The 25,172-nt window shown below is 36.5% G+C and overlaps 4 protein-coding genes across 4 annotated transcripts in view; 3 read left to right on the forward strand and 1 right to left on the reverse strand.

Moving 5' to 3' along the window:
- Nucleotides 1–2,244, forward strand: part of dup (double parked) — a 54,796-nt gene extending 52,552 nt beyond the window's left edge. Inside the window, exon 11 of the mRNA XM_069845156.1 lies at nt 2,105–2,244. The gene's annotated coding sequence lies outside the window, so the exon portion shown is untranslated. The remainder of the gene's footprint in view (nt 1–2,104) is intronic.
- aln (divergent protein kinase domain 1C) lies at nt 1,011–15,368 on the reverse strand. Its single transcript, XM_069845159.1, has 3 exons — nt 15,084–15,368; nt 5,199–6,047; nt 1,011–2,314 (listed from the first exon to the last, which is right to left on the reverse strand). Exons 1-3 carry the CDS (start codon nt 15,234–15,236, stop codon nt 2,081–2,083), a joined length of 1,236 nt encoding a protein of 411 aa, XP_069701260.1. The 5' UTR covers nt 15,237–15,368; the 3' UTR covers nt 1,011–2,080.
- Nucleotides 15,369–17,025: 1,657 nt separating this feature from the next.
- Nucleotides 17,026–25,172, forward strand: part of LOC138713236 (probable tubulin polyglutamylase TTLL9) — a 616,516-nt gene continuing 608,369 nt past the window's right edge. The window contains exon 1 of the mRNA XM_069845167.1: nt 17,026–17,425. The gene's annotated coding sequence lies outside the window, so the exon portion shown is untranslated. The remainder of the gene's footprint in view (nt 17,426–25,172) is intronic.
- The window catches only part of Gbs-76A (Glycogen binding subunit 76A), a 159,646-nt gene continuing 153,213 nt past the window's right edge, over nt 18,740–25,172 (forward strand). The window contains exon 1 of the mRNA XM_069845165.1: nt 18,740–19,036. Coding sequence (XP_069701266.1) covers nt 18,944–19,036 — 93 coding nt within the window. The 5' untranslated portion in view covers nt 18,740–18,943. The remainder of the gene's footprint in view (nt 19,037–25,172) is intronic.

The raw sequence follows: 25,172 nt of genomic DNA on the forward strand, positions 1-25,172 counted from the left end.
CGTATCAGATTAGTTTGAGGCAGATACGGTGCACTCTAAGGGAGAATTTTAAAAATTTCGAAATATCCAAAGTTCGAATTAACAAGGAAATTATTTATTTATTTATTTTAGCAAATTCGTATCAATAAAAAAATTGTACACTCGTATACAGAAATGACTTCCAGCCCAGATGTTTGGCAAAATTCCATTTATTACTGGGTTAACATATGCCAAAGTTATATAGATTTAAATGCGTTTAGAGGTATTTAGGAGTGATAAGGTAAATTGTTAGTTTGCTATTTAAGCTATTGCTGCGCATTTCAAGAACAAGTGCCTGTTTTTGCATTTTAGCCTTTTAAAAATAACCTAGCCTAATCTAAATAAAAAAAAATTGCTGTGTGGACTCCACTTTTTTTTTTTTAATTTTTATTTCTGTATATTGCTACTTCAATGTGTTATTGTGTTTTATGCATTAGATTTGGTAATACCTCATTTTCGGTTTCATACACCAGATACAAAAGTGTACAGTTTATCTGCTATTTCTTGGCTGTATCAAATCAGAATACATTTTTAACACTTATACAGGGTGTTTCCAGGCTGGTGTTACAAACTTTCAGGGATGATGGGGAAGGGCACATGTATCAATTTGAGATAAGGAACCCTGGTCCGGAAATAATAGAATCGAAAGTTGTAAACAAAAATAGTCGTGTGGAAATGGAATTGTAATTTCGCACCACGTGCCCTCCTTCCCTTAACCTTTGGAACAGTCGTGGAAAGATGGTATGGGCCGGATGTCTCCTACGTGGGTACTTGACCCCAATACAATCTGTGAGCTTGTCTACTGTTCCCATTGGCTCATCCGTATTCGAAAATCAGGTCTGCATATTCCGCTCTTGTGTACTCCATTTCACTAGGACTTATTGACTGGACACTGCAACTTGTTCACATACACTGCTGTCTACAGACTTGCATATCAGGACCGACCATGTCCGTTACACATTACGCTATCTGCATTGATTTAGTGTAGTTTCCTGTCCCCACCGCTCAGACAGCACACTGAACGGAATACTGTAGGTAGACAATGTAAACAACGTCAGATGAATACAGTATGTGTAAGATGTACAGATAAATACACATAAATAAGGATTACAGAGGAATAAAATTATTCCATTTACACACAACTATTTTTGCTTGTAACTTTCGACTCGGTCATTTCCGGACCAGGGTTCCTTATCTCAAATTGATACTTTTTTTTATTTTATTGGGTTATTTTACGACGCTGTATCAATATCTCAGGTTATTTAGCGTCTGAGTGAAATGAAGGTGATAATGCCAGTGAAATGAATCCGGGGTCCAGCACCGAAAGTTACCCAACATTTGCTCGTATTGGGTTGTGGGAAAACCCCGGAAAAAATCTCAACCAGGTAACTTGCCCCGACTGGGATTCGAACCCGGGCCACCTGGTTTCGCGGCCAGACGCGCTGACCATTACTCCACAGGTGTGGACTCAAATTGATACATGTGCCCTTCTCCATCATCCCTGAAAGTTTGTAACACTAGCCTGGAAACATCCTGTATAATCACTGATTAACTTTGCAACTTCTTTACTGTGTTAACTTTTTAGGAAATTATCTATCTGACTGACTAGTTTCGAAGTGTTATCTTTCATTGTCCAAAGCCTAGTGAAGGTCCTGTGTGAGACCATTTCGAAACTAGTCAGTCAGGTAATTTCCTAAGAAGTTAACACAGTAAAGAAATAGCAAAGTTAATCAGAAATCAGATTAGTTATTGTTTCTGAGTGTTAGTTTTAAAATAATTTTATCGTTAAATATAATTTGTCATTTCTTGTGGTCAAAACTAATTTTGACCAGAACGGTTTAAAGCCAGACTATGCCCAAAGCTTGCCAACCCTGAACTGATCAGAACTAAACTACCAGTCTCAAATAAACAGCAGTAGTGCTTGTAATGGTAACAGATCTGTTTGCTTTGGTGATTAAGTATTTTTTAGTTGTGTATAAATAAACTACATATTACAAAAACGAATAAGAAGCTTAATATAAAAATCAGCTACCTTATTTAATTTGTACTGGAGACTAGAATTTCATACAAAAACTTCATTTGCCAGGCTTTGTTCCATTTCGGTGAGGGTGGTGTAGAGACGACGTTTGATGTCTTCTGGAACAGCAGTTCTGGGACTGTTATAATCTGTGTCAGGATTTGCACAAAGCCGGAGGAGAGCTGCAAGAGATGACGGTGTGTGCTGCGACATGAGTAAACCTGGTACTATCACAGTGCCCGACAACGTCCAGCCCAAGAAAATCTTTTCACACACTACCTGCAATAAAATCATGAAAAGTGGTTATGTCATTTAGAAAACAAGTATATACATTACTTTCATTCCAAAACTTCCAAATTGTTTGTTTCAGTTAAATTTAATTTAAACAAAACACACGTCAATTTTTATATTTAGGGTAAATTTCAAAACCAGTGTATTTTAAGTTTCACCCTCTCATACCCCACCTTCCCCTTTCACATTTCAAATGATACTCCTATATTACAATACCGGTACTTAAATTTGAAAGAATATTCGATCGTTTATACTTCTCATCAGTTTATTCTCACATCTTTTGTTTTCTATCGCCACCGCGCAGGCAACCTGGACTTTATAGTTGATTATAGCTGAAGAGAATAAAACTACAAAGACTATTGTTGATAACAGGTTATTTCAGATGGTAACTTACTTACAAATGGCTTTCAAGGTTCATTGCCGCCCTCACATAAGCCTGCCATCGGTCCCTATCCTGTGCAAGATTAATCCAGTCTCTATCATCATATCCCACCTCCCTCAAATTCATTTTAATATTATCCTCCCATCTACATCTCGGCCTCCCCAAAAATCTTTTTCCCTCCGGTCTCCCAACTAGCACTCTATGCATTTCTGGATTCGCCCATACGTGCTACATGCCCTGCCCATCTCAAACATTTGGATTTAATGTTCCTAATTATGTCAGGTGAAGAATACAATGCGTGTAGTTCTGCGTTGTGTAACTTTCCCCATTCTCCTGTAACTTCATCCCTCTTAGCCCCAAATATTTTCCTACGAACCTTATTCTCAAACACCTTAATCTCTGTTCCTCTCTCAGAGTGAGAGTCCAAGTTTCACAACCATACAGAACAACCGGTAATATAATTGTTTTATAAATTCTAATTTCAGATGGTAACACAAACTAATATTAAGGAATATTATGGTTGTGTATTATAAACTTATTCTTTAAGGGTGGAACAAGCCCACATGTTAATTTTTAATGCAGGCTTTTTTTTTTTTTTTTTTTTTTTTTTTTAGTTAAACGTTTCACAAATAGCTTAGAATTAAACCAAAATAATTTGTATACATCTGAAATCTATGAGGAAGGAGAAATTTCAAGCTCCAGGGGGAATTTGTCCCATGAACCACCCTTTGATTTCATTATTGGAACTAAGCTATGCCATCCATTGAACTGTTTTATAGCTATAATCTGCCTAATTGAGGTATCACATTTCACTCTCATAAAGTAAAGTAGCCACAACAATTACTTTATGAAACATCAATTATGTTACAATCAGCTGCATTTAAAGTGGTATAATTTGAAACTGATATATTGAAATTGATATATTTTACAGTTATTTGAAACTGTACATCTGTCACACCCGTAACAATGGAATGCCTCGAATACAGCATTTTGGCCTTTGTATCTTTTACCAAAGTACAGTACAAAACAGTAGCTATTACCATTGGTTATGTAGTAGGTGCCTTTCCTTGATAGCTGCAACAACTAATAATTGAGGACCGTTTTTGCAAAACTTGCTAACTGAAAAAACTAAGTTTTACAGGAGAGACAAAAAACTGAATGAAGACAAGTAGGTTATAGATGCAACCATCACACTTTGACACACTACAATGAAGGCAAATAATTTAATTTCACTAAGATAACTTTAACATCGTGTAGAGGCCTGCTTTATGTTAACGAATCCACCAAAATCTCAATTTTGCAGTTAGCAAGTTTTGCAAAAACAGTCCTCAATTACACTAGTTGACAAATTGAAACTTTTTTCGTGTATCTGGTGTGTAAATGGGTGGATTTACCTAATTTGCTGAATTCAGTGGAAAAATCAGTTTCTTTCTATCACAACAGTAACACAAAGACAACAACACAATATTGATAAATATGGACCATTTTAAATTCAAGCATAACATAACACTTAGAACCCCGCTAAAGTTTTTCTTGACAACATAATTCTTATAAACGAACAAAATCACGTTTCAGCACACACTAGACTACAGGGCTGACGTCACTAACTGAGTCAGTCACCTTTACCAGACAAAGCCAGTACACTTTTCACACAACTAAATACCTCTGTCACATTGCGACTCTTTTGAAAACTTCTTACACCATATATTACATTCAAATACAGAGTTTAACCATCGTAATTCTGATTTATTGTACACTAGCCCTGAAAAAATGACATCAATAATATAAAGATATTAAAAAATCCATATAAAATCTAAAATATCTCAAAATCATTACATGATACAGCAATTCCGAAGGTAATTTCAGATTCTACAACCAAAAGTTGATATGAATTGATTTGTCACACACCAGATGCAAAATGGTTGTTAACCAGAGTTATTAATCTTTCCTAGCCTGATCCAGAAAATACACACATTTCACTTCTTCCTTACTTGCACAATATGGACACGGACACAGGCCTTAAAATACAAACTGTCCGTACAAAATACGGATGTATTGTAACTCTACTGTTCTCCAACCAGGAGATGAACCGTGAAAGGAATGTGCTTACTATTGCGTCATCTATTAGAGTGAAGTAGATAGATAATATTATCGTTATAACGTCTGTTTAAAAACCATGCGCTCTCCTGCATTTGCTATTTCCTGTATGGAGAGATTAAAAGACCAGGAGATTAACAGTGATCTAATTTTGTAACTAGGGTAGTATAAACATGTGTGTACCAATGTTATTGTTTGTGCTGTGAGAGCGAGCCAATAGAGATATGAGTACCCACGTGTGTGACCTTATGACATCAACATTCATTCACAGCATTACCCCGCTTCGTCTCTTCCGGCGGAGACTTTCTCGTGGTTGGAGCACAGTATAGGCTATTTACATAATCTACATAAATCAGTTTATATTTCACGAATTTTTTCATGTCATTTCCTTACCTGGAAATTATTATTTGTAACGGCTGAATCACAGCGCGAAGTAACTGCATTACACTTAGAACGACAGTCAAAGAAGTCACAGTCTTCGTGGCGAGTGCAGTGACTCCCATCTGCAGTCATATGCCCAACAACTGTTCGTGGGAGGACGGAATCAAGATCAAGAAACTTCAAGCGCTGCCCACCCTTCATGAGACCAAAGTGACTCATCTTGATGTCACACAAATGGAAAGGCTCACCCAGGTTTGTCTCTAGTTCATCCAGCAAGTCCATCATAAGAACGGCTAGCTTCAGTCTGTTTGCCCATTCCTCTCGACCTTCACCCATCGACATTACACCCGAAGACATTTCCACGGGGTCTACATATTCGACAGCAAAGAATGGACCACACGTACCGAGAAGCTGAGGAAAGATATCCCTGTCTGCGTACAGAATGGAGCAAAGATATTCGTTATCTTGCAGGAGAAGCCAGAGATTCTGCATCTCGATCCGACGCATCACTGACTTTTCTTTTGCTCTGGAGAAACCGAGCCGACTCAGTCTGCTCAGCTGGTCGTTAGAGATGGTGAGATTCAATTTCGATAACACGACGTTGCGGACCATTGTGTCGAATTCGTCTTCTGTCGGGTAGTGTCTGTCACCTTCACTGTCGAGCCAGTACACAGGATCCACGTTTTCACCGCTAGCTTTTCTGGAAGCTTTGAAAACCATGCGAGTTCCTTCCCATTTTGCAGAGAACACGGCTTCTTTTCCAGCATGAAAAGCATGACAAGTCAGCGAATGAATCTGTTTCTCAACACACAGTGGTTTGCAGAGACTTCCAATGGCTTCACCTCTTCTGTGAAGACGGCACTGAAATGTAATTGATACAGGACATTAATGTGGTAATGCACAACATTATACAGATGTACAGTGGAACCTCTACTATCTGTCGTAATGAAGGAGGTGGACTGAACAGTTAATCTGTGCCATAAAAGATTTTATGCTCGACCATGCCGAAATGTAGTAATTATACACCTGGTAGCAGTCCTTTAATGCATGTTATTAAAGTACACCTATTCATTAAAGTTCAGGTTTTCGATTATTCTCGGATATGCAATCGAAAGACAACGAGGGAAACGGCACAGAGGCTGGAAATCCAATACTGTCGCAGAAGGTTATGTTCTGTTACTATAATAATTATTAGCGTTAATTGTAAATAATATTCAAATAAATTCAATTTGTCATCTCGTTTTTCAATTCTAAATCAATTTCCAGGTTATATCAAAATTAGTTCATGTTATTCTCTACAGTACGTCAAGGTCAATGACATTATTGTTCCTCGGAAAAAATCAATACTTTCGCGTCTGCGCACATCTCACAATTCACGAGCTATGCACAAGGTCACTTCCGATCTTCAGTCAGATACAAATAAAATGAATACTTCTGAATAATTTCAAGTTAGAAATATGGTCGAGCATAAAAAGTCGTATGAAACTTGCCTATAATGGTAATTAAGACGCTCGTATGAAAATTATGAAACTCGCTTGCGCTCGTTTCATAAACAAACATACTCGCGTCTTAATTACTGTCATTATAGGCTCGTTGCATAATGTAATAATAATATAATCCGTGGCGCTACAGCCCGTGAAGGGCCTAGACCGACCAGCCGGCTGCTGGCCTCACGCCCACATGCCGAAGCAGAGGTGGACGATCATCCAACCAGAATGGAGGTATCGTGTGGTTAGCACGATGATCCCCCCCAGCCGTTATAGCTGGTATTCGCAACCGGATTTCGCTACCTATCGTAGCTCCCCAAGTGCATCACGATGCTGGGTGGGCACTGGTCCCATACACTGGCCGAAATTTCATGAGAAAATTTCTTCCTCCATGAGGACTCGAACCAGCGCGCATTCCGTAACGCGAGTCCCAGGCGGGATGCCTTAGATCGCGACGCCACGGCGCGGGACTTGCATAATGTACTATTAATAAATTAAGTGCATAATGCTTAGGGCTACAGTTTCTTAATTTTCTCCATAGTCTTGTCTTTAACATGGTCGGTAGTAGATCATAAATTCACTAAATTAGGTCTGGTTGTCAACAACTAGTTTTAAGGGTCAAGGAAACTCATGATGGTTGTCTGTAGAAAGATAGAAATAGTAGAAGTGCCATGTTGTAGTTTTACATAGGCCTACTCATACCCTGTACACTTTATCCTTGTTTTTATTTTTATTAAATTGCGCACAGTTGTAACACCAATATCGTATTCTGAGCCACTGCCTGTACAGATGGAACTTTAACCTCCCACTTTCCTCTGGACTGATATGATCTGTAATCGAAATCGAAATCGAAAGAGGAGAATAAGGAGGACAAAATTAAAAGGTACGCAAAACGCGTCCTTGCAAGGGGTTGGAGGCTGTTAGAAACTAAATATGTGAGCTCCAAGCCTGTTGGCCACTAGTCTCACTCCAGTTTACGCTGCTCCACTGAAGGAGTTCTAGAAAATTTTGAAGGGGAAAAGCCGAAAATGGACGTAACCGTGATCTGTAATGGAGTTGACTGCCTTTATATAGTTTCAGTGTGGAATAGGAATGTACAGTAGTGGCAAAAAAAAACCGGACCGACCCTTGTAGCTGATTTCAGAGCCTTGTTCACTCCAGAGCACGATAGACTGGTAACTAAGATTTTCGTGGTTCGAATCCTGCCTGGGAAGGAAACTTTTTTTTGTTCCTTATTCAAATTTATTCCCAATACTTTTCGATTGCAGCAATATTTTACTACTTAATTAGCTTATTATTCCCATAACATGAATTTTACCTCCAATCGAAAAGTATTGGGAATAAATTTGAATAAGGAACAAAAAAAAAAAGTTTCCTTCCCAGGCAGGATTCGAACCACGAAAGTCTTAATTATCAGTCTCTCATGCTCTGGAGTGAACAAGGCTCTGAAATCAGCTACAAGGATCGGTCCGGTTTTTTTTTTTTGCCACTACTGTACTGATGTAAAATATGTATTCCTCGACATCCCCAATGCTGTTATTGATATAATTTTCCTAACTACAGAAAAGCTCGCACGCACGCACACACACAAAACTTTTTGTAATTACGAGTTCCTGAAGAATACGAGTGAAGTGCATAAGATTTGCTGGTGATATAGCGTTGTTAGCAAAAGAGGAGATGATATTAAGGGACATGCTACTGGAGCTAAATTACAGGTGTGAGCAATATGGGATGAAGATAAATGCAAACAAAACGAAGACCATGGTTATCGGAAGAAAAATAAGAAAGGTAAACTTGCGAATTCGAAATGAGGCAGTAGAGCAAGTGGACAGTTTCAAATGCTTGGGGTGTACTATAAGTAAACTTAGTATTATGTAACATGAATTGCTGCCACGAAGTCAAAAAGAAGACAAAATTGGCAAAGGAAGCTTTTAACAGAAAAATAACAACTGCGGATCTCTGGAAGAAGAACTAAGGAAGAGACTAGTGAAGTGTTTTGTGTGGAGTGTCGCATTGTATGGGGCAGAAACCTGGACATTACGACGAAGTGAAGAAAAACGACTGTAAGCATTTGAAATTTGGATATAGAGAAGAATAGAGCTGGTGAAATGGACAGACAGGAAGAGAAGTGAAGCTGTGCTGGAAAGAGTGGGTGAAGAAAGAATGACGCTGAAATTGATTAGGAAGAGAGAAAGAAATTGAGTGGGTTACTGGCTAAGAAGAAACTGCCTACTGAAGGATGCACTGGAAGGAATAGTGAAACGGGAGGATAGTTTGAGGCAGAAGAAAATATCCGATAACAGACAAGATTAAGATATATGGATCGTATGCGGAGACTAAGAGGAAGGCGGAAATAGGAATGACTGGATAATGCTGGGTTTGCAGAGAAATATTTGTCCTTTGACAGAAAACTATGAACGAATGAATGTCGTTTACATTCTGTATTATGTTAAAATTTCAATTTTATTTAAATATGTTATTCTTCAGATAATTATGAGAAATATTATTTCACTACATGTTGTTTAAAGGCATATATGCATATGAGCCGTTCAGAGCAAAAGTGGTGTAAGTCAGAAATGGGTAATGAGGGTTCAAGTAAACATTCTGTAAAATACAGTGCAAAGTATCAATTAATATTCAATTTATTTAAACTATTAGTAGTCGGTGGATAGCACGAAGGACATATTAACTGCTACTTTGCGCTGTATTTTACACAATTTTTACTGCCCATTGTGCAACTCAAACCAAGAAATGGATTCGGAACACCTCAAAATCTGTGCTTCAGTGGCTGGTCATGATAATATCTTTGAAAAATATTGGAGTGCAAGAGGTCAAATGACTTTATTGTCAAACGCCTGGCATTGGAAAACAACAACAACTACACAATTTTTACTTTAAACCTCATTACTCAATTTTGACTTACACCACTTTTGCTCTGAACGGCTCATTTAACGCTGTGCATCTACGCGGTTCAACTTTTCTTTCAACTTTTACGCATTCAAGCAATGCATGCAAGAGTGAACGAAACACATTCAATTGTGCATGCCTTTTTCCACTAAAAATGAGAGAGCATGCGGCAATTGAAAGCTATCCATCCACGTGGTATATTGTGCATATTTCGTTCAACAGTAGCATGTAGCGGGCAGTTGATTGTTTTAGGTGGCCGTGAATAAACTGAAAATTCTTTTGTTTGGTGATGGTGGATCTTTTAAGCTGAAAATGGCAGCAAGTACGATTAGCTTCATTGAAGATTATCGCAAATACGTGTGCCTGTGGAGTGTTCAACCACAATTTTGCGAATCAAGTAAGTTTAAGTACTGGATTGATATTTAATATTTATTAATTAATGTATATATGTAGTAAATATGATATTCAACACGGCGCACCGTGTAGACACAAAATCTGCATGCATCTTAATTGAACGTTCGTTTTTAACGCCATTCTTTCATATTCTCCCCAGATTGCATGAGCGCAAACGCATGGAAAATTGAATCGTGTAGATACACCTTTAGAATGAAAAATTCGTTTAAACATTTTCAAACTTTCTTAGTTTAGATGAACTTGAATTAAACAAAATGTCAAATTTCCTAAAAGAAATAATAAACTTATATGTGAGACATTAGTCCTAGCCAGGTAATTTCGAAGAGAAAAGTACGGCTATAATAAAATTCACATATACACACACACATACATACACATGACCCGTATAGGTCTAACCAGTATTTCCATAACTACTGCGTACAAAACCTCGAGGTATATTAGCGACAAGAAGTGTGGAAAACCACTTACACTTTTGTTTCATGGTACCATGAGTAGGCCTAACGTCGGAGTAATCTTTTCACGTCAAAATGTTACAGTCTTTCTATTTTGGGTCTCGGATATACTTACACATTTAACGTCAAAATTGATTTTTTTTTTATTTCAGAAGCATTCTGAACTGCTTTACACACTTCCATAATATTATGCATCACGCTTTTTTACACGATCATGTTTTTATTGTATTTACAGCTATTGTTGTTGCTATTAGGCCTTCAAAGTTAGAATTCCCACACAGAAACTTGTTGCTATGGAAACCATTCTTCATAACATAAAACTGTACTAAAACATACCCATTACAGTACACTTGTTACTTAATTACCGGTACCATTACAGTGCAGTTTTGCGAAAGCTCTGGAATAATATTGTTCTAAATTGTCAATGCAAAATATATTGTAATTATTTGCAGTTTTAAAAATATGATCGTGCAAAAAAATGTTGTACAATACACGTTTGTAAAGTACATTACAAAATCTCGGAAATTGACCTGGATTTTGTAAAAAGCACTTCCCAACCTTGTATAGTACCAGTAATATAAGTAGTAGGCCTACTATTTAATGTGCATGGAAGTCACTACAATTCAAAGTTGGAAGAGTAGGCCTACATCGTTACCGTCATCCTCATGGCCACCACATAATCAGAAAAATGACTCATATACAATTTAAAAGGAGGTTGATGGATGTGGTCAATGACTCTATGCCATCATGGCTCGCAGTTTTCTGTCAGTAAATACATAGTCATTTGAGAAGCAATCTGAACGTAATGTAATATCATACATCTCGTTTACACTTTTACTTTCTCATTACGGTACACAAAGGGAAAGTAAAAATAATTTTCAAAACCTCGAATTCTAAATTTGGACGGAAATACACGTTGTTTTGGGCATGCAATTTGTCTGTGACAGTGATTTATACTACCGGTAAATTAAAGTGATTTTTTTTAAATTCATTATCTGCAAGTCACTGATAATGGTGGGTGATTTTAATCCACATGAAAACAAACTATTTATAATTAATTTTTGTATTATGTAGAATAAATCCACAAATGAAATTGTACAGTTCGAATTGAAGGAAAAAACATATTCTAAGAGAAATTAATTGCCATATAGGCTACATAATTATTTTTAATTTTTGCTCTGATAAGTCGTACATTTTTTCATATGAGATTAGCACTCACTAGTTGCAACCTCCACTTGTAAATGGATTAATTTCTACAGAAACAATGGGCTGAACGACACTAGCCTACTGCAGGAATATAGGTCTACTTAGACTCTCATTTTAGGCCAAACAACTAAGTTATCATTATACAATTAATTACAGTACCGGTATATCACTTTTAAAATATCGAATTTCCCAAATGTAAATAAGTTATTGACAGGGAAAGGATTTATATGTAAATACATATTTACTTATAAAGCTAATATAATTTATATTTTGCATTATCTTTATGTTTCACAATGTGTAGGGTTGAAAAATCCTACTTTTATTTTCCATATTTTTCCATATTTTAGAGTTTAGTACATATTTTCGTTAATTTCCATATATTTTCCATATTTCATATAAAACAGTCCATATTATATTAGGTTTAACAATAAAACAAAACAAAATTCCATTAACTTTTAAAAATACATTTCAACAATAGAGATTTAAACACATGTTCAGTAATCCCTTTAACATCAGAGTTATTTGAAAATTAGCAGTCCTATCAACAATGGGAAAGTAAGTTACAAAACTGTATTAATTTAATTTAAAATTTTTAACAGACTTCAGTTGTGCAGCTCAACAGTTAAATGCCAGTCAGAGTACACATAGGTTCAGTTTTGTAAATCATACTATAAAGACGGTAAATATGCCAAAAGTACGTCATTCAGTCAATTTAAAATCAAAACTAACAAGTTACATTTCAGAATTTAAAGAAGATGGTTTATCAACTGACAATAAAATATTATTTTGTAATTTGTGTCAGTGTGCAGTATCATCTACACAAAAGTTCCTGGTGCAACAACACATTACAACTAGTAAACATCAGGCCAACAAACAACTAAATTCCAAGCAGAGACAATTGTTTTTAACACAACCAACAACATCGAATGTAAGATCTGAGTTTAACATCGACCTGTGCCGTTCTCTAATCTCTGCTGATATTCCTCTCTACAAACTAAAGAATAAGGTCTTCAGGGAATTCCTTGAAAAATATACTCAACATACAATCCCGGATGAGTCAACACTTAGGAAGACGTATGCTCCATCCATCTACGATGAGACAATACAGAAGATAAGAGATGAAATTAAAGATAGTTCAATTTGGGTTTCCATTGATGAGACTCCCGACAAAGAAGGTAGACTTGTTGGTAATGTAGTTATCGGTTTGTTAAGTGAACAATATTCTGAACGAATTCTTTTACATTGTGATGTTCTAGAAAAGTGCAATAACAAAACTATAGTTAAACTGTTCAACGAAGCTATGGGTATCCTGTGGCCAAAGGGTATTATGTACGATAATGTGTTATTCTTTATTAGCGATGCTGCCCCTTATATGGTCAAAGCTGGACAAGCATTATCTGTTGTATATCCTAAATTGACTCATTTTACTTGTGTGGCGCATGCATTTCATCGTGTGGCAGAAGTGGTCAGAGACAATTTCCCTAAAGTAGATTTGTTGATTTCATCAGTGAAAAAAGTATTTCTCAAAGCTCCCAGTAGAGTTAACGTGTTGAAAGAAATGTACCCTGAAATTCCATTGCCACCAAAGCCAATTTTAACTAGATGGGGTACATGGCTAGAAGCAGTTGAATATTATGCCGAACATATAGACTCTATTAACAATGTTCTCCTTGCATTGGACTCTGAAGATGCAGTCTCAATTGATACTGCGAAAACAGTTACCTGTGACATAAGTGTGAAGAATGACTTAGCTCACATTCAGCATACATTTTCATGCATCATAAAAACGCTCAAAAGTCTCCAAAATAGGCACCTTTCACTATCTGAAAGTTTTGAAATTATAAATAGTACTGTGGAACAACTGAATCGTGGTAGAGGTAAAGTTGCAGATGCAGTAAGAGCTAAGGTGGACACTGTACTTTCAAAAAACCCTGGATATGAAGAACTACAAAAGGTTGTTGCTGTGATGAGTGGTGAATCAACAGTGAAGATTAACTTGGACTTATCCCCAGCAGACATTGTGAAATTGAATTATGTACCAGTTACTTCTTGTGACGTCGAACGCTCTTTTAGTCAGTATAAATCTATCCTCAGAGACAATAGAAGAAGATTCACTTTTCAGCACTTGAAAGAAATGTTTGTAACCTATTGTTATGGTAACAGACAATAAAAATTGTGTTTTGTTGAAACTACATTGGAAGATAAGGTACGTCCATTATATTTTTTGTTTAGTTTGATTAAAATGTACCAATATTTAACGTACATAGTCATTTTTTTATAATTTTAAGTCCATATTTAATTCCATATTTTGGTAAAAATCCATATTTAATTCCATATTTTGGTAAAAATAACTACATATATATTTACATATTTCATATATTTTTAGTCCATATAAATCCGTTCCCTGGTTATTGAAAATGATTACAATATACGAGTACAGTAGCTGTTGTCAGTGAATTTGTACCACACATCCATTACGTACTTAATGCAGTTTATAAATAAAGTCACACACGATATCTCACTTTTATGTTCTGTAAACAATTGCCTTTCTGTGTGCAATTCATAAGAGTGTCTTATCTCGGTTTCTTATTAATGATTTCATTTACATATATGTATATATTTTGCATTAAAAAAGGACAGTGCTAATAATAATACTATAAAAAATAATAAGGTGTATACCATAATCGTGAAACTGATTACCCTCTGCCCATAATAACCGTTTCAGACTAAATGACAAATCAAACCATGAAATTGCTCTTTCAGTGATAAGGTTGTGAACAAGAATTATGGGTTTTCAAATTTGTCTTAAAGTTTAATAGTTTAGAAACTACTTCCAGCTTCCATCGAGGTTATGTGCAGTTAGACGCGTTAGCTCAGTGGGTAAGTGACTACCAACAAACCAAAGGAACGCGGGTTCAATCCCACGTAGATATTTAATTTTTTTTTGTCATAGATTTTATGCCACTAGGTTCTTAAAAAAAAGTGTTAATTTGAGCGATTGCAACTTCATACTAGGAACTCGTTTCATTGCAATTTTGGGTGAAACTAGCCCTGAGGCAGTTCCAGTGATTTCGGAAGTGAAAATCGTTTAATTTATATAGGATTTTTTTTTTTTGTGGAGATTCAGTTCATCGTACATGCAAGACATAATACAAGCCTAAACTGACCAAACCTAACCTGTCACAGATACGTATATGCAAGGTGTAGGCCTACAAGTGGAGTACGAAGGGAACTACCTCAGCGCTAGTTTGACCCAATGGATCCGACCCAATTTTGTTATGGAATACTGATTTCTGCATCACCTTGTTCATTAAGTTTTAGCTTTTTCAGTGCATCAAATATATCAGTTGCGTTATGCTACCTGTAAAGTAAGAGTTCTTATAAAATTTACAATCATATTTAAATGTCCCTCAGACTATGACAATACTTACCAAATGACTAACATGCTGCCAAGTTTCCAAGTTAGTACACATAATGCCCCAGTGAATGAGGTAGTATATAATTGTTAGTATTATTACTATTGAGGTTGCTGTCACATACCGGCGTTGGTATAAGATGCCTGGCAATCTTCGTAAATGCAACATTATTTCAAAGTTATAACAATTTCGGCCATAATATTATGAGAAATTAAAGCCCGTATATTAACCCTAACCTAAACAAAATGACTTTAAATAATCGGAGTTACATCACTTACATAGCAAATCGTGTATAGTACACATCCAACTGCTGTAATTTGGTTTTATTTTTGTTTTGACTTAAAATGGCCGATTGTACAATTACGTCCAAACCACTACGTATATAGATATGTGGATGGAACTGAATCTGAAGCCAAGTTGAATTGTAATGTAACAATAGAGGTTCTGAATGAATAAACACACTGTGGAGTAATGCTCAGTACGTCTGGCTATGAAACAAGCGGGCCCGCGTTCAAGTCCTGGTTAGGACAAGTTACCTGGGTGAGTTTTTTTTTCAGGGTTTTCCTTCAACCAATTGAAGCAGAATTTTCGGCGTTGGATCTCGGACTCATTTCGCCATCATTAATTCATATATTTATTTTATTTTATTGGGTTATTTTACGACGCTGTATCAACATCTAGGTTATTTAGCGTCTGAATGAAATGAAGGTGATAATGCCGGTGAAATGAGTCCGGGGTCAGCACCGAAAGTTACCCAGCATTTGCTCGTATTGGGTTGAGGGAAAACCCCGGAAAAAGCCTCAACCAGGTAACTTGCCCCGACCGGGATTCGAACCCGGACCACCTGGTTTCGCGGCGAGACGCGCTGACCGTTACTCCACAGGTGTGGACTTAATTCATATATCATCATCATCATCATCATCATCATCATCATCATCATCATCATCCATACAATAGCCCAGGTTAAGTTCACAGTGCGGCGTGCTGTACTTGTACAAGAGCGCGCCCTTTCGGCTACCCAATCATTCACAAGAATAGGAGTGGTAAGCACAATAAGCCTCAGACTGCAGTGTAAGCCTTCGTGTCCCTCTTTCGTACAAGAGAAAAAAAAACGCAGGATATTAAATCGTTATTTTAATAGAACATTATGAAACGAGTCTTTCCCTCACTTTTTAAAGATTAATAACACGATGGTGATTATGTACATTCTGTTATTATTATTATTATTATTATTATTATTATTATTGTTCAACTGTATAATTGTTGCACAATTAATTTGTATTCTGTATCCTCGTTGTTGACTGCAGTTCAGCAGCAGACGAAAGTGTATTTTTATTAGTAGTTAACTAACGAGCTTTCTGAATAGTGAAATTTCAGATAAAAGTTTCCGGAAATTTGTTCAGGCGAGTTTCGTAGAAATTAATTAAAGCGGTTTTTTTTTTAACGTGGAATGTTTTAAGTGGACATCTATTCGAATAAAATGTCTGTTATCATTTCTGCATTACTGTACGCGCATCTTGCTGCTTAGCAACCCGCAATATATGATTGGAAAAATAAATGAAGTTTGAATATCATCGTCTGTATGTCTGTATTATATTCAAGATAGTAGCTTGAACAACGAAAGCTGCATTGATTTTCTCGCACTGTTACAATATTTATTAAAAATTCAAGTTACGTGTTTTATGATTATGCTAAGGTTATCCTTATCAAGCTACGACCTACCATTATTGGAAATCATAAAACCACCAACTACTTAAACGTTCCACGCAATTAAGTATAGGGATTTTTTTAATGATCCCCAAGTGTTTATACTTCCCTTCCGTCGTTTCGTCACTCCATGAACTTTCAATTCAGTGCTGTCGACGTGCCTTGGCATATGTTGTGCACTTAGTTCTGCATCTTTCCGTGTCGCTAGCAAAAAATTACGTAACAGCGTCGTCTGCTGGTTACGCTGACATCTAACGAAGTAATTTTTATGACTGGCAGATATCTCTACATCGTGAGACAGTGCTATTATACCACAAATCAATCTTGGAATAAACTTACAGCTGAAGCCAAATATTCTTTAAAGGCATTTGAGAGTACGGGCGCGGTTCGTATGTATAAACTGTTCAGCTGATGAATGTCGTTAGCATTCTCCCGCCTAGTGGCGGGTGCGTCGTCTGCTAGTGGGGGCGACCTTGATTCGTCCTTGTGAATGTGGTGCGGCGGGACCCTCGGACGTGCCAAAGGAAGGAACATCTTTGCTCCGGTTCGAAGTGGGGAATATACACAACATTATCTCCGCACCGCTGTTCCTCCGGGTTCGTTCGCCGGAGGTCAAGTTCGAACAAGATAACAGGCCACCAAACTATCAGGTTAGTGTTGTCTCTCCGTAGGCATGCAGAGGATCACGTCCGAAATAGTTCTAGAAGTTGACAAAAACGTGTTATACAAGTGCATTTTTTGTGCAGTGCATGGATGACAGTCGAACATAGGCAATGCATTAAAATGTAAAAAAAAAAAAAAAAGTGAATTATATGAATGAAATACTGACGTTACGACGTAAACAAACCCATGCTTCTTTTACTGTTACGTATTATCAGGGAAGTTAAAAGTATATATAAATATACAATACATAATCAAAACTATAAAATTCCATTGAATATTAGTTAAAACAATTAAGGTGACATGTATACAGCCCGTAAGAAGTTATGTTACATTTATATGGTTTAAGAAACGCGTACCGGTAACGAATTAAATGTGAAGTGAAGCTAAATAATTTGGTATTGAATTACGTAGACTTATTACTTATGGTGTATTTAATTTCTTGAATTATTTCGGTAATATAATTATTTATAGGGATAGATGAAACTGCAAAATTTTCAGGCGTCAACCCCTCTTTTTTTTTTTTTTTTTTTTTCAGGAGCCTCCACGTTTCACTCCCGCATGCAATGAGAAAATCATTTGAGCAAAGATAAAAATGCATTTATTAAAAATATTAAGCAATATTAGGTATATTTAATTAATAAAACATATCATACACTCGAACTTCCTACGACTTCTTTTGTTAACATCATGTATTAGTCGTAGCGATATAGAAGAAATCAAAGTCTTAAAAAATTTTGAACTCTATATAAAATAAAAACTCAGGCGACACATAATTTTTGGGCGCCATGATGACCTGGCGACCGGGATTTGTCTACCCCTGATTATTTACATTTTGTTGAACATTCGATTTATGTCGATTTTTTTTTGCTTTAAATAATATGGTCTGTTATTGCTGTGTGTGTAATATTCATAATAATAAAATTCATAGAGTGTTACTGAAATTTGTTTTCCGATTTAAAACTTTGAATAGATAGTTATTAGACTAGAAATGTCTTAGTTCGTCTATTTGAAGTGAATATTGTTAGTGGTGACTAATATGTTGGGCTTGAAAAATTTGTTAGACTAAAAAATACTTTTCTTGAACATAATTTTAATCGTCTCGGATGTATAACTATAGTTACTTTTACACGAGATCGTCACCTTTTATAATGTGCATAAATATTAATTTGTTTTGATTGCTATGGTGACAGCACAAAATCGAATAGAGACTGAAGTAAGTTAGCTGTTGTTATTGACAGAAGACTATCACATGCTACACAAAATATTGAACTTGTTTTGACACGACAGCTAATGATTTGTTATTAAAACGTAAATAGCGAGAATATGAGATCACAGTTTCAGTGACCCTTATCAAGAAATAGCAGTTTTCTAATATTATGATTGGCAGTTGGTAATATTTTATACCAGTCTAGACAAGGTCGGTTGCATTTTATTGGAATGGTCACTAAACAGTCAGGAACGAGGCGTTGACTTGTCAACACGCATCAGCTGCGATATCCTGTGACATGAGGGCCAACTCCACCGACCCTCCTGGACATCCAGAATCCAACTGTAACACGACTGAACTATTAGCTGCTTCATTCAAGGATGATCAGAATGTAAGGTTAATGTCAACAAATCAGCATAATTTTTAAGGTTACCTTCTATTAACGTGTCCGAAATTTGATTTTTAGATCAGCGAATTCACATCGCAATCCACATGGAAAAGAACACTGTGTATCGTAGCCTACTGTGGCACTTATTATGATCGGATTTTTGTGACAGAAACGGGGAATGATAATGCTAAATCACCAAGGCCTGATACTGAATGTCCGACGTCGTGGTCTAAGGCATCCAGCCTAGGACTCGCGTTACGGAATGCGCGCTGGTTCGAGTCCTGAGGGTAAGAAATTGTTTCATGAAATTTCGGTCAATGTATGGGACCGGTGCCCACCCAGCATAGCGATGCACTCGAGAAGCTATGATAGGTAGCGAAAATTCGGTTTCGAAAACCAGCTATAACGGCTGGGGGATCATCGTGCTAACAACACGGTATCTCCATTCTGGTTGGATGATCGTCCACCTCTTCTTCGGCATGTGGACGTGAGGCTAGCAGCCGGCTGGTCGGTCTTGGTCCTTCATGGGCTGTAGCGCCACGGATTTATTTATTTATTTACTGATTTTACTAAATATGCTAGTACAGCAAAGAAACTCTTATTCTATTTATATTTTTATTCTGAATAAAGCAATTGTTGACATAACATTCTAAATGTGCTAAGTGCCAAAAACAACTTTCTGAGATATTTATAGAAAACATACTGCGAAATGCACGTTGAGACACCTGCATTACCGTCTTTTGGCACACGAATGAGTCACTTACAGTTGAGCTACGACAAAGACAATTTAGTATGATATTCTCATATGGATGTTTCTCCCTTAGATTGAATAATAATAATAATAATAATAATAATAATAATAATAATAATAATATATTTCGTTTTGATTATACAGATGACTTATAAAATGAATACACCCGAAGGAGCAAAAGCTCGTGGTCGAGTGCAATTCAGTTACGATACTTATTTAATACAAATAAAGTATTAAAGTGCATACAAAGTGAATTAAAATAACAAAAGGATAACAATCAAGGTACAATATAATATATATAAAATACAATAAAAAGATGGAAATAGAATATAAAAATCCGCCATCGTAGTTCAGTTGGTAGCGCGTCTGTCCGACGACCTGGAAATTTGAAAAATGGTAGAATGTTACGTCTTCAATTGAATTTAATTTAATTATGAGTAAGCGGATACTTGATATTACAATTTACGACACTTTTGCAATACTTTTATTAACATAAAAACTGCAACGATCATTTCACTTAGTAAACTTAATTAAAACTCTAGTTTTAATAGTTCATTTCAACGGTGACAGGAAGCAAATACAAGGAACAAATGCGAGTACATTTCGGATAAATCCCAGAACAATTCTGCAGTGCTTGCGAAAAGTGGCATAAGTCAGTTTCCACAAACATTTTTTATTTTATTGACAACTTACGGAACATCTGCTCGCTTGGAAAACAATTTCTCCCATTACAATAATTCATACAGAAGGAAATCAAATCGACATAAACCAGTGTGAAGATAGTTTTTTTCCTTCTCCTGTAAAATTAACATTTTTGACTTGTGTCACTTTTCCCGAGCACTACAGAATTTTTCCTTATAGTGATTCCCGCGAGATTAGTGAAAATTTCAGATTGTCAAATGTTTCTTTGCAGCCGCAGTGTCACGATGTCGCGAACGTTCTTCCCGGAACTAGTTTCACATTCCCCTGTCAAAACTCACCTGATAATGATAATAATAATAATAATAATAATAATAATAATAATAATAATAATTAACATATATATAATTTATTTCCAAGAAATAGTCTGCCCAGGCATCCTGGGTTGCCAAAAACACATAATAACACACATGTAAGAATAGTAACGATTACAGTAAAATAGATGAGTCAAATTGAAATGTGAACTAGGAGCTTAAATTTAAGAAATAATAAATTTGTGCATATATTTGTAACAATCACATACTGACGAATAGAAAAAAGGGGGGGGGATTATGATATTCCGTATAAATGACTTTTCAGAATTGCTACAGACCCTTTAATGGTTGAAGTAATTATTTTTGGAATGATGTCATGGATTCCAAATGTTTTGATAGTGTTTACAGTTGATCGTGGGATGGTGCCCCTCGCTCCGATCATTAAACCATGTACTTCCCAGGTGCCTTATTATACATATTATACGTATTATATTATAATATATACATATTATTATTATACATAACATTTAAAATACGATAATACAAATTTTAAACAATTTTAATAATAACTCCCCCTTGACAAAATTCTGCGTACGCCATATTTTGTGTGTGTCTGTGGTTTTTTTTCCCCCTATACGCGGAAAAATCATATCACGCGAGATTTCCTTTCTCTTTGGATATATTCCCTAGGGTCTCGCATTCATGACTTAATGGACAAAATGGAAACCTCTGATGATATACAGTATCATTACCTATGTGAATATTATTACATTTTCCGTCAGTCTTACTCTTCACCATTGCTGACGTTACACTATTCGTAGTCAGTGAAATCAAAGCCCGTGACAGCAAGTCATATCTGCTTCTCAGATGTTAATCCTTCTTAACGTCGTGATATCATTGCTTGTACAGTATATAGGGTAACAGAGTAGCTTAGCTGGGGTGCATTATTCATTTGGTTTCTTGCCAGTTCGCTTGGAATGTGATTTCCTGTAGTTCAGTCAGTATATGCAAGCATCTTTAGATCCCAGTGATTGAACTGAAAAATGCAGAAGGAGAGTCGGATTGAAAACTGAAGTAAGTTATGGTTTCATCTATGTAAGGGAGCATGTAGTCTACACCTTCGGAAGTCGATAAAGTGATTTTCTTTTCTTTTTGTTGAATGAACTTTCCTCAGTAATATAATATGGTAAAAAACCTGTAATACTTTCCGAGTTATGACCTAAAACGTTGAGAATGTGTCAATTGACTTGGCAATTTAAATATGGACAGAACTTCTCACCTTCGGTACGTTTATTGCGGATTTCCTGTATATTAAATTTTCCAACTCAATTTCCCTCGTAACTTATACATTTTTTAAGGTGAGTCTTAATAATGTAATAAAAATATTGGTCTTCTAAACCATAAATAAGGAATACCTTTAAAACTTCAGAAAAAAAAGATAATATCTTTTCATTAATCCCCAAAATTAACATTTTAAGTAAACTCTTTTCTGATACTAAAATATTTTAATTATAATATTAACTACTACCTCTGATTGAGGTTCTGGCTGATATATATATATATATATATATATATATATATATATATATATATATCTATTATCAGGCAGTAAATCTCACTTGACGGTATGTATCGGAGGAAGATTATTATTGTTTGTATGCATCTGAAGTCTGACTAGTGTAATATGTAGCTAATCGGCGATGTAGGCATTGGAGGAGGAAAGGAACTGGCCACACTATCCCATTATCTTCTGGCCTATTTGCCTCACGAGTGATGCCTTATCGGTGTTACTTATGAGGTTCAAACCTGTCTTCGGACAGTTGATTAAACAACAACTAGACTATATTAACTACAAGAATACTCTTCACACAAATAAATCACCCATTAACAAAAGTAATTAAAACTATAAATACACGTAATAAACCATATTCTCCCAATTTTAATAATACACCAGCATTATTGAACCTGAAACCGGAAAGAAATTTTGTATACAAGTGTTTTTCATACTGTAGAACTGCACATTATTAATTAATATTGGAGGAGAAAAATTAGCTCCGGCGCCGGGGATCGAACCCGGGTCCTTGGTTCTACGTACCAAGCGCTCTAACCATTGAGCTACGCCGAAGTTCAATCCACAGCACCGGATCGAATCCCCCTCTTCTAGTTTTTTTCCCTTTGTGGCCTGACTCAAAGTTCGATCCGGTGCTGTGGATTGAACTTCGGCGTAGCTCAATGGTTAGAGCGCTTGGTACGTAGAACCAAGGACCTAGGTTTGATCCCCGACGTCGGAGCGAATTTTTCTCCTCTAATATCAATTATTACCATAACAGATATATTCCATACGACCAAAAATTAATCTTTATACACATTATTAAATGTAATCACTAATAGTTGTTTTTCGTCCGTTTTGTTTATGCACTTTAGTATGGCTTAACATTAAGTTATTTTTTTCTATGTGAATATAGTCTCCATTATTACAATTAACAATCATTTTCTTTTTTTTTTTTTTTTTTTAAGTGAAACTTCTTTTTAGGTAGGGTGCTGAGTCGAACGCTGTGAAACAAAATTCTGCGACTGACGTTTAAGGAGGCTTTGCGTGTTGCTACGGGATTAAGTACGTTACTATCTTATCGTGTAAATAAAGTTGCTGATGCATTTGGTTTTCCACCAATATATACAAATTAATGCGTAAATTTGTGGGATTGAGGAGCTGGGTGCTCGAGGTTGCGGGTTCGATCCCGGCCTAGGTCGATGGCATTTATAGGTCTCGCAAGCACGGAATACCGATGGAAGGAATGCGAATCAAACACTGCGATAAGGAAGAGCGGGCGACAGGAAAGGTCACGAGATAACGTGAATGATATTCAAGAGTACAGTCGGAAGAGAAATGACATCGATAGAATCAGTCTTGCGTTGTGATAGTTACATTACGACTTTAGTTTGTTCCATTGCATGTGAATGCGTGTCTTGTATCGCACGGTATTATTATTTCATTCGTAAACATATGTTGCGCGTGTAATTAGCTTCGAATTTTTCTCTTGTTACGTTCTTTATTTCCACAGCGATGTCCTCATTTGTTCATCTTCTTGGAAGAGACGGTACTTCCATCGGCTCGCACCTCTCGCTCCCTTGACGTGTCTACATACGTCAAAACAGACAGTAACGCCACCATTGGTTTTCGGTAATCGTTTCTTGCGCGAGCTATAAGTGTGCTTAAATGCGACAGGCTCATGTCAGTAGCATTACTGGCATGTAAAAGAACTCCTGCGGGACAAAATTCCGGCACACCGGCGACACTGATATAACCTCGGCAGTTGCGAGCGTCGTTAAATAAACCCCAACTTTATACATGAATTTAGAACCACGTCACGCCACCGGTGTAGCTCAGTTGGCTAACGTTTGCCTTCCGATCCATAGTTGCTCTCGGACGCGGGTTCGATTCCCGCTTATGCTATTACCTAGTTGAGTTTTTTTCCGAGGTTTTCCCCAACCGTAAGACAAATATCAGGTAATTTATGGCGAATCCTCGGCCTCATATCGCCAAATACCATTTCGCTATCACCAATCTTATCGACGCTAAATAACCTAGTAGTTGATACAGCGTCGTTAAATAACCGACTAAAAAATACCACGTCACTGTTTCACGAATTCAGTGTTGGTGTACATGATCACAGCTAGCACTCAATAGAGCTTAGGCCTGTGCAGCTTCTGTTTCTGCCATTTAATTGCCTCTATTCGCTAGAGTGGTGTTAGTTGACAAAGGAGGGCCTGGCAGTAATCCTTGTCCACACAGTCGGTTGACCCTGTTCACTTCAATCAGAACCAGTTTTAAAATAATAGCACTCAATTTATTTGTCCATGTGTCTCTGTTGGTAGACTGCACTCGCGTCCTCATAAACTTGATTCTTCTGATTCGAAAAGGTTAATCCATTGCTTGATTTAAAACTATTATGAATTTTACGATGTTGGTATCATTTGCATAAGTCAAAGCGGGTCTTCATGTTGTAATACGAGTAAAACTTCCCCATAGCATAACTGAAGTCCTAGAACAAGGTTAGCTTTACGACTGTTGGAAGTGAAATATTGTAAAATTACAATCTTTAGAAGGTAAAAGGAGGTAGGCCTAACTCAATTTAGAAAGTTGTGGAAAACAACAAAAATATTATAAAAAATCAAATTTTGACAGAGCTTCATTTCTTTTTCAGAGTATGTCCCAGGTACCTAGACGTTTCATTTTATCACGCACTCATTTATTAATCAGCAATTCTTTCTTTCTTTCTTTCTTTCTTTCTTTCTTTCTTTCTTTCTTTCTTTCTTTCTTTCTTTCACATAGTTTAAAACCTCTCCCTTTTAGGTTCATTTATACGACCCACGCCACACGGGCCTTACAGGGCCACGACCTGTCGGGAGAGAAATTAATCTATTGGATCACATA

Source organism: Periplaneta americana, chromosome 14 (genome assembly GCF_040183065.1).
Source record: "Periplaneta americana isolate PAMFEO1 chromosome 14, P.americana_PAMFEO1_priV1, whole genome shotgun sequence".
Taxonomy (NCBI): domain Eukaryota; kingdom Metazoa; phylum Arthropoda; class Insecta; order Blattodea; family Blattidae; genus Periplaneta; species Periplaneta americana.